Below are 10,973 nucleotides of genomic sequence, written 5' to 3' on the forward strand. Positions count from 1 at the left end.
CTTTCTTTGTGCAAAGCTCCCGCCAGTTTTAAGTGAAGGTCAAACTGAATCTGGGCAGCAGCTAACAGGTCTTCCAAGGAATGATGGTACAAGTGGAGCTCACAGGCAGGGGCTGTACCCATGTTATCATGTCAAGAAGGGTAAACAGGCAGTTTTTAAAAAAAGTAATTATGTAGACAAACCTGTCAGCACAAGCATGGATTACCCATGCATATGCTTGACATCTGCCAGCCTGACAAGATCCAGGCACATATTTCAGATACTTGAAAGAATACAGTCCTGCTGGAGCTGCAGTCTGTCTCCTCTCTGAGACACTAAGTTTTTAGTTGGGGCTTAAGAATGGAAGGAGAGGGGAAGAAAGCATGGTGAACTTCTTTGGATTCTGAGCTTTCTTCTTGTTTATAAGGTAGCGCAAAAGCAGATATTCATGAGTTGAGTGAACATTTTTCTCTAGTGCAAAGTGTATTTTCATGTATTTGTTAAGATTACAGGCCCCCTCTCCTTGTAAATGTGTGATCATGATGGAGAAAACATTTAATTCTTGCCCTGCAATTGATGGCTGTGGGTGTAGTGTGTCCTGAAATGGGTATTTGTTTTTAATTCTCACAGTTGCTCAGTATCTGCATTTCCTAGCATTGTAATGCTCTTAAAACGGTGGGCATGAGATTCATTTCAGCATCTCTGAAACTGGATTAAGTGTGGCCAGGGATATTGTTTGAATTGAAGCTTAGCAAGACAAACAAACGAGGCGTATCTGAAGGCCAAATGTAAACATGATGCTGAGGTTCCTGGTTAGCGCTCGGTGGCTACAAGAAGTTGACAGCTCTTAACATAAAGGTTAAATGTGCATTTGCTGCTCTGTCAGTAAAATTAAGCCTGGTAAAGACTATGTGGCACTCTGGAAGACATGAATTTATCTGTGTGCATAAACAGAATATATACTTCAGTATAAATATGCTCTCAGGACTGTTTAAACTATTAGAAATGTGCTGCGGTCCAATAAGAAAATGCAGATGAAGCCAGCAGATTTTGGAAAGTGCCTGATTGCATTCAGATGGGCTAGAGATCTGACAAGTGTCTGGAAAGCAAAGCACTGGTGTTTGTATTGCTAAATAACAGCAGAGGATGAGAAAGAAAATGATACAGGTACAACGGGGACACAAACTGAAGTAATACATGCTTAACCTTGAAATTTCATCTTTGCCAACTTCTCAGACTGCTTCCCCCAAAGATTGACATGGCTGTGTTTTATGTTATGCTTTTATTTGTCATATTTGTAGTTAGTTACAAGTAAAAATTACTGAAATCCATTGTAGTTAATACAAAATAAAAATATAGCTGCACAAGTTATGCCATGATTTTTCTTACAAACAGTATCTCCTATATGATAACATACACTTAAGAGCTTAACTCTTAATAGTACTTGCCTACACTAAGCCCTTGCTGACTAACTTCCAGTGTGATTTACTGGTTACAGATATTACCCCTGTGGTGGAGTAATACATGTTAATCATTTCAATAATGGTATTTTTGCTGTAGTTTTTATGTCCCCTGTAATCTGTGATTCTAAATGCAAGTTGAAGGAAGCAACCTTTTAGTGCAATGTTAACTTTCAGTAGAATTTTAGCTCTCTCTATATATAATAAAAATAACCCACTGCATAAACAAACAAGGATGTAAGTTAACTGTTGAGGGTACTGTGCTTCCCTTTCCTCCTTTCCCCCTTACCTTTGTTAAGTGACAGGAATGAACATTTGTAGTGAACATGTAACCTCTCATTTTCAATGCATTTTGAAAAATTACAGACTTGTAATTTTGAGAGCAGGTAGGTGGCTTTGATGAAAGTCATCAGGAGAGAATAAAATCCTGTGGCTTTGCAGCCTCATCCTTATGTAAACTTATCCCTACCATGAAGTTCAATCCATAACAGTTATTCCCTTTAGATGTGACTAAAAGATAATTTCACCTTTTTGAAAAAATTGTCCTTACATCCCTGTAATTTTATAACTCTTCTGTGTAAATATAGCTCTATATACGAAAGAATTTTTAAAAAGATAAATTATGCTATTTTCAAAGTACTCTGAGATACAAAGTTGTGCAGGTGCAAAGTTTGATAATATATTGCTATAAAGACTAAGAAATAATTAGTGTTATCTGAGTATATATTATTTAAGCTGGGAGTATAGATCTGATATTGCAGGGTTTTATTTTTGTTTTTTTTTCATTTCATAGCATGTCATACTTTCAGACTATCTCAGTTTTTCAAATTCCTTCAATTTCTGATCCTTTAAAGGTACAGTAGCTGATCACACATTCATGCTTGTCATTTATGTACTTTCGTAACTCTGGTAGATTTAAAAAAAACTTCTTCATTCCCACCTAAACACAGTTGTTTCTTCTAAGAGAATAGCAAGAGACTACTGGCAAAAATCCTTTCCCCACTGAAACGGATGGAACCAACTTTTCAGCTTTGCCCTCCATGTGCTCTGCTCTTCCAGGCTTACAGCATCATGGAGCAAAGCTCCAAAAAACTTCTATGTGTATGCACAGTGACACTGAGGCTGTTAGTATTCCTAGAGCACGGCAAGGAAACCAAAATCAAATGTTCTCATTGGTATTCCTACATGCCCGTACAAAACTACTCACAGTGCTGGGAAATACTGACAAAGAGGAAAATAGAACAGAATTGTTTGGGTTTTGACTACTCCACACATTCCTCTGACCTAACTATAAGAAAGCCAGCTGACCAGCTTGCTTCCACTAGACATATACTTCTCTTGCTAGTCTTTTACCCCAGCTGACAGCCTCACTAAATTAATAAACTCCAGTAAATTGGCCTAAAAGGGAGCGTGTTGCAGCCAGCATTGTTGACCTTGTTCACTCTGCATTACAACATGATGCAATAAATTACCATTGCAGAGAAAAGGATGGAGGAAACTAGTGGCTACTACTGCCTGTGTAGCAGAAACCAGTTCCTTGCCTACATAAAACCATGCGTATCTGGAAGGCAAAGGAAGGCTCGGGCTGATTATGCTGTTTGGTTTATCTGCAGGACAGCTGCTTGGGTTGTTTCTTCGTCAGATTGTTCCCTTTCCCCACCGACTGGGTTGTTTCTTTCATCGTACAGTTTCTGGCTAGAAACTTCTGGAGGCATCCCATACTCTTCATCATCTTCAACGATGGACAGCTCGATGTTGTTGTTCATCATGGAACTCCCTTCCCTTCTGGCTTCCTTCTCTAGAGAATCGGCAACTGCTTTGCCCTCCTCGGTCAGTGAAGTGGTGGGTGTCATATCTGAGTGCATGTCGGTAAATGACACTTCATCCTCATTCTCGGCTTGGTTGTTACTTGTGGTTTCTGTTGTTCTGTCTTCAGCTTCAGCAGGGCTTTCTCCTTCACGAACTTTCTTCACGTTGAAGGTGAGGGGAGAAATTTTGAAAGCTGAACTCTTGGAAGAGGAGGATTTCTGATGATGTACAGTAAGCGATTTCTTGATCTTTTCTCTCCGTTCTGGCGAGACAATCTTGTTCATCTTCTTCTCAATGTTTTGGCGGGAAAATGCTTTCTTGAGGCTGTCAACCTTCTTGAGGCTGGATCTTTTAATTTTCTCAGCTCTTGATTCTTCTGTTTTCTCCTCTGCACTGTCATCCACATCGTCTTCCTCATGAAACATTTCATCATCCGAACACAACTCCACTGTATGCAAGGTTTCTTCCAGTGCTTTGTTCTCATCCACAGGCTCCTCTTTTCCTTCTGTAATGCTGGGAATAGGCTGTTTTGCGAAAACACTGGCAGGGATCTCATTTTCCTCCTGAAAGCATTGACAATATTTGAGTTTTTTAGTTCACAGGACACAAATTTAATAAAGCAGAACCCTGAACAATCACTTCCTCCCCCTCAATGAGATGAAGGATGCTGAACATTTCTTGTTGTTCCCATATATTTAACCAGTAACAAACCACTCAAAGCCCACTGAACCATTATCTGGTACAGTTTAAGACTAATGAGCTGTCAGCTGTAAGAGTTCTCTTTCAGAGTGACTTGAAATGTATACAGAATGGAAATTCTGTTCTTTGTAATTTAAATTAGATACATTCTAATAAGAGTTTAGCTGTGTAGCTGTAAAGCTGTCCACCTCTCCTTGGAGAGAAGAGATGGTATGGTGGCTCAGGAGGTCATAACTCAGACTTCTGCATAGACCTACGGAAGTCACGTAGCCCCCCAGAGCTTTCAGTTTCTCTAGCCAAAGACTGTGAGTATCTCTAGAGAGATGTTGGGTGCATCTGAGAGGTACCTTAGCATTTCAGAGGAATGTCTGCTGCTGTTAAAAATGGCTTGTTGGTACTGAGAAGCCATGCTTCAGTCTATGATGTTTAGAGGATGTGCTATTTCCCAGCTATTTACAGCACAGAAAAAAACAAAATTGATAAATCTGGTTGGTAAATTGGTAAATATAAAGAATACGGACAGACCAACTCCTTGAAATCTAAAGGAAAAAAATGTTACAGCTTACAAAAATAGACATTGCATGACATAGAAAACACTAGTAGCCACTTCTAGGTAAGGGGAAAATGATTGCTTTTGAGAAACAAAACCAAGAAAGGACACAGAAAGAAAGAAGTTATCTGAACACAAAACAGGTTGAAGAGGTGCAGAAGCTGCAACTGGTAATGAAGGAGCCCTGTGACTACCAAGCACAGCAGCTCTGCAAGCCTGAGCAGTTCAGAGGCAGCACAACGAACACACTGTTCTGTGGTAGGTTTTGTAGGTATCTGCCCATGCAAAGAAAACAATGTTCCTCACATGCTGCCTTTTCCTCTCAGAATTATTAGGCCTTAGATCTGCATAGTCTATTCATTACCTTTTTTTATCACTTACAGATAGAGTGCATGTAATATCACTTAGTGTTATGAATTGGAAGGATTTTTTTAACATCCCCCCAGTCTGTTTATCTTTAGATACAAGAAGCAGTAAGTGCTGAGTGAAATGGTTGTAATAGTTTCAGATCTGTCCCTAGTGGGCCTGAGTGTACAGTTAAGGGGGAAAAAGGCCATATGCACTTCCAAGTCCATGCTCATTATTTCAGGACCAAGCATACAATTGTGATCACTGGGGAGAATAGTGTCTCAAGTTGAAATTTTTGTCATAACTGTATAAGGATGTCTTTATGAATAGACCACAGTACTTTGTGCATGGTTGTTTTTAAACATAAAAGTCACCACTGCCTTGTAGTGCCTCTGGAACTCAAGAATATGGATGTGGACAGGCAGAATGATTTTATAGCAAAGATACACAGTATATAATAATATATACTGTGATTCAAGTGTGTTGATGAATATCCCTTAAGGATATAAAAATGGAAAGTATCCAATAAATGGATTTGACTGTATTTGCTTTGCTTCTACGGTTTCCACACACCTTCCAGGACCAGCAGCCTCAGTGGGATATACTGGCACAGACAAAGCTTTCCAAGGCCTTTGCCTGCAGTGGAACATCTAATAAAGCCAGAGTTCCTCTCCCAACACCTATAATGTTATTGCAACTATCAGCAACAGTGACCAAGATAACTAAACAAAGGAAACCTGCACCAGCTTTAAGTGAAAACAGCTGTAACTTCAGTACAAATATTTATATTCTCTCCACTGCAGTTAATGAAATGTGGATTACATGAGTGGGTGCAGTGTTAAATTATTCCCCAGAGCCTAAGAACTCAGTATAAAGTACAATTTACATGTCTCATGCATTCTTTCCAAATGTAGGTAATCACATAGGGTTTTAAACATTTCAACATTCAGGTGTAAGTGCCTGAATGGCATAGAAACCCCTGATTTTAATGAGTAAAGACAGGTTGTAACTTTTGAAGTATTTAGTCTAGGAAAGGTATGTCATACGAGATTGATCACTGAAACAGAGATGGGCCTGTGTAGCTCATCTCAAGGTCAGTTTAGCTCTGTGTCTACAGTATTGATGTTAAACTGAAATACCGCATACAGTGTCTAGAAGAATATGGGCATAGATTTTCTTTCAATTTTTATCAAATTTGTGACTTAGTAGAAGGGAGACTGTCAAACTATCCATATTTATAAAAAAGAAAAAGCAATCAAAAATATACTATATAATAATGAACTAGTGATTCAGTTTAAAGCAGATCCTAGGTGGTCTTTGGCTCTCAGACAGAACTGGCATGCAGGAAATCACTGCTGTGTCTGAGCTTCCTGCATGGCCCTGGAAAACATCAATAGATGCTTCTGGACATCTGTTATTCTGCTTGGAAAATGGGAATTACATACTTTCCTATCTCACATTTTTAAAAGATCTGATGATCAGAGGAACTATTAAAATGCAAATGAAAATAAATTAAGTAAAATGCTTTGGAAATACAAAGGTGGTATAGTAGGAATGCTCTGTGAAGGAACAGACATTTCTGTTTCAAATGCAGTTACTGATAGCATGTTTTAAGTGGGCTATTTCTAACTTTTTGTCTAGGAAGTTTTGTATGACACCTGTATTTTGTTTTGATAAATTTTTCAAGCTGTCTGGTATTTAATTTAGGAACACTAGAACAATACACAGAAAAATGTCAGCTGTTACAAACTGCATAACTATTTTCCATGCCAAAAAAAGTAGAACTTTGATCTTTTTGTCTTGATCTAATATAACATTCTGAGAAAGAAATACATCTTTTTATTTTCCACATCTCAGTTCAAGAACAGCACTTGTATTTTCTCAGATGAGATTGGCTGTAGGTAGCCAGCTCATCTGAATTCTGCTTTTCCATGTAGGAGACCGAATAGAATAGTGCAAGTTGTCTCTGTAAAACAACTTTCGATAAGACTAGTAATGCTTGCAAAGTTAAAATCAATGCCTTTCCTGTGGCTTTCATCAGCCATTCTTCGGAATTTTCTGTAGGTCATAATCTCATCCCTATTTTTACCAGAAAGGAAGAAAAGATCTGTAAGAGTGTACCACAAAACTAGATGGCCTTAATGAACAGGTAGTTAATTTACTCAGGAATGCTGAATCTCTGATGAGGGAAATAAGTGTGCTTTGGTTTGGATTTTTATTAGATGTGTTGTAAGAGGCCATGGCCTTCAAGAGGAGGAGATGGCATTTTTCCATGCTTACTGCAGCCCAGGCTTCTCTGTAGATGCTGTTATATGCCTAAATGGTTACTGGTCTAAAATCTGTTTTGCTACACAAAATAGGTCAAAAGATGACAAATCCTTCTAAAAACAGCAAGAGACTCACCTGCTTTCCCCTTCAGACAAATACATGGTTTTTAGACCTGGATGTCACCCTGGGCAGGGAGGAGGAGGGCAGGGAGCAGGCTGAAACTACAGGAAAGGAAGAGATCTCCACCCACCCATGTGCATGTTTTGGTCCCCTGACCCCCTGCAGCTCAGCTGGAGCCTGTCCTTAAGAGCCATGTGAGGCATTTCTGTCATAAATCAATATAACAGTATTCTCCCTGCAAGGCTCCAGTGGGAAATTTAGTCCTTAGATAATAGCATTATCAGCTTGTAATTCTTCTGTTTTCCTCACTTGTTCATTTCTGGGTTTGAAGTTGCTTTTTCAAAAGATTATTACAGTGACCCAAACAGCAAGATACAACCAAATGGCTAATTTCCTGTGCCCTCCTCTTGCTTCATTTCAGGATGAAGCATTTAATAAGAGCAGCATCTGAAAGGGGTTTGAATATCAGTGTGCTTGACCTCAAGCTGTAATTTTCACTTAATTTCATCTGTCCTATTCACCACTAAACATGGCATTTAATTGAAAAATTAAACATGAGCCTTGCATTTTGCTTTTGCAGCTGAAAAAGCAAACAAAACCCCCACCAAACCCAAACCAAAAAGCTGGTCATGTGGCAAGCACAAAATAGAGGGGAACAATGCCAAAGCTTAACAAGGATTTTTAAAACAGTCACTTCAGTGTTTTGCTAAATTGCTGTGTCACTTGTGGCATTCCTAATAACTTTTGCATCCTCAAATGCTTGGAATAGAGCTTCATTAAAATATGTCAACCATTAAAGAAATATATGCAAACTAGGAACAATGCAAATAGTCTAGGGAGAGAAAACTAAGGGCATTTTAATGGAAAATATGTAAATAACTGAACTTTCCTAGACACAGTTCATTCTCAAGAGTGTATGCTGAGGGAAGGCTGATGCTGGCGAGTGGCAGCACGGTTATCATAAAATGCAGAGCTGGAGTTCAGTCATGTGGCTATGCCTGAGCTCCTACCAAGTGTCAGGGAGTTTGAGGTATACAGTGAATGCAGAACTTAATCACAAATGTGTGTTTTCATCCAGAGCTGTTTTCCTAAGCTGGAAAAGCAGATTCTAATGAGAAACATGCCTTGTGAAGTTTGGGATTGTTTTTTTGCAGTGGAAAAGAAGAATCACCCAACTGAAGAAAAGTCTCATACAGATTTCCTTTTTTTTTTTTTTTTCTCCCCAGCAATCTGGCAACAGTATGGCTTCAGTGCTGCAACTCCTCTTTCCTGCAATTGTTTTTCCATGGATTCCTGCTCAGGCCAGGACAGAAATATAGCCAGCCTTCTGCTTTTCCTCTGCACAATCATCCTAGCAAGGCGGTGAACCCACTGACTAGCAGGTCATCCCACCTCCAGCTTGTAAGGAGACCTCAAGGGAGTTTTCACGGAGGTGGACATGCAGGTAAGGTGCCTGGCCAGGCCAGCAGCAGGCGTATGAGTACCCACCATCCCCTCTGGGTGCCGCTTCCCCAGTGGAAAATCCCAGCTCCTCCCAAGCTCTGCTGGAGGAAGCCCCAGGCGCTGCCTGTCCCTGCCACCCTCCCACGCCCTGAGAAGCTCTGCCGGCCACCCTGGTTTTCCAGACAGCCACTCTACCTTTTAGCAGCAAGCCAATGCAATTCCCAGTTGACAGTTGGTATTTTATTTTACTGATTTTAACTGCAGTGTTTCTTTTTTTTAAGGCTTGTGTTCCTGATCTGCATCAGCTTGTGATCGGTTGAGTTCACCTCCCCTCTGCCATGGCAACATATTTTCCATTGAGAGATGGGAACTCAGTCACCTAAATCCTTGCAAAAGCAATGGAGAAGAGACCTCCTGCCTAAAGGTACCACCCTAGAGACAAAGCAGTTGATTTTCTTTAGCTGTGGTTCTGGGACACTGATCTGTGTTGTTTGCACGTTCGGATGCAGTGTTAACGAAAGGCCCAGATGTTTAAATTGGCCTTAGCTTTGCAGTACTTTTCAGTGTCAGGAAGCAAACAAAGCCAGCTCTTCCCTGTCAGGATGCAGCTTTACGCTTCAAACCCTTCTTGAGTTTTACAATACTTTTACCCAGCGACTGCAAATCCCTGCCACTAGGCAGCAGTAACAGGGATCCCTAGCTGAGCAACCCTAACTGCCTCCACACAGTTGTGGTTTTGTCTGTCCTCTACACACTATGTCATCTTAAAATGCTAAAATTTGAGTTCTCTGGAAGAAGATACTGGAGCTGGAATAGCAAGGCCTTATATGCTCGTGGGTAGCAGAAATCCTAGAAAATTATGTTCCCCTAGGCCATGTTGGTGCACCCTCCTTACAGGAAACATTCAAGGTCTAGGTCTGAACCTGGAGGTGGGAGCCAGTCATTAGCTAACACAACCTGGAAGATGGAAATGTTTTGACTTACAGTAATGGATCTTAAATTACTTGGAGAAGTCCAGATAACGTATGTCTCTTAAGTTACCCAGTCCTTGGAATAGTTTCCACATTCCTTCTAGGGTGGAAACCACGACACTCTGTACATGTCTCAGCTCCTCCTCTTCTGGCTTGACAAGCTTGGACTGTAATTTGGGATAACAATAAGCAGGAAGGTGGGAGTTTCCTTTTGCAGGGAAAGAGCCTACGTGCTAACCAGGCCTGCCAGCTTTTAAAATCAAGGTCTGCTCAGTTGTTTTGGGTTTGTTGAACTAGAAAAAACCAGCCCTAGCAATAGAGTTAATGACTGACAGCTGTGACACACAGCTGACAAAGATTAGTGTGGTGAGCTCCTGATATGCCTTAGCTGTGGCTGCTCCAGCCCCATCTTAGCTCTCCTTCCAACCCCAGCATGTTGTAGAGGTCTGGTTTATTTATTTTTTTAAAAGATGTGAAAGTCATATCCTGTGTTTAGTTAAAGCTCACGCCATGTTCTGTCCAGACCATTGCTTAAAAAGGGGAAAATATGCAAACTGCTGCTATCACTGGATAGGCTCCCAGGAAGCTGAGTTTTTAGCTGAATTTTTAGCTCATCCCTTAATGGGCCAGGACAGGGCAAAGAGGGTTTGGGTCTGAGTGCTACAGGGAGCTGCAGCTCTATGCTTCTCCTGCTTTTGAGGGCAGATGCAAGGACAGTTTTTTCTCAAGTTTGATAGGAGTTTGCTCAGCCTCCTCCCCAGAACAACTTTCCCCACGTATGCTAAGAGTTAGTAAAAGGTGGTTCTTTCCCCAAGTTTGCTAGGAGTGAGCAAAGCAAGGTCTCTTTTCCTCAGGTTTGCTGAGAGTTAGTAAAAAGCAACTCTTTGTCTCAGTTTGCCAGGAGTAAACATGTCTTCTTCACCAAAGTTTGCTGAAGTTAGCAAAAAAAAGTCTCTTTCAATTTCCCTATGGTTAAGAGTTAGCAAAGTGGGCTTTTCCCCCAGGATTGCTAAAAGTGGGTATTTTTCCTCGATTTGCTGCGAATAAAGGAAAGCTCTTTCTTTGAGTTTGCTAAGATTAGAAGGTTTTTCTCTCAAGTTTGCCAAGTTAGCAACAAGACAGCTCTTTTTCCAAGTTTGCAAATAGTTAGTAAAAGCCCAGCTGCTTGCAGTTAGCTGTGAATAGAAAGCAGCTCGTTTTCCCCAGGTGTGGCTGCAGGGCAGAGGGGTGGGGGCGGGTCCTCTCACCTGGAAGATGAGCACCTTGAAGCGGTCCCGCCGGAGCAGCTGAGCATGATGCTGCTCCAGCCGGCGCACACGGGCGCAC

At 40.8% G+C, this 10,973-nt stretch overlaps 1 protein-coding gene across 1 annotated transcript; it reads right to left on the minus strand.

Annotated features, from left to right (window-relative positions):
• Window positions 1-3,028: 3,028 nt before the first annotated feature.
• Window positions 3,029-10,972, minus strand: SDPR (serum deprivation response; the record flags this gene model as incomplete). Its single annotated transcript, XM_009995259.1, has 2 exons — window positions 3,029-3,811; window positions 10,895-10,972. Coding segments are annotated over 2 exons (861 nt in total), but the record flags the coding sequence as incomplete, so codon positions are not given.
• Between the last annotated feature and the right edge of the window lies 1 nt (window position 10,973).

The sequence above is a fragment of the Chaetura pelagica genome, unplaced genomic scaffold (assembly GCF_000747805.2).
Source record: "Chaetura pelagica isolate M959 unplaced genomic scaffold, ChaPel_1.0 scaffold33, whole genome shotgun sequence".
Classification (NCBI taxonomy): domain Eukaryota; kingdom Metazoa; phylum Chordata; class Aves; order Apodiformes; family Apodidae; genus Chaetura; species Chaetura pelagica.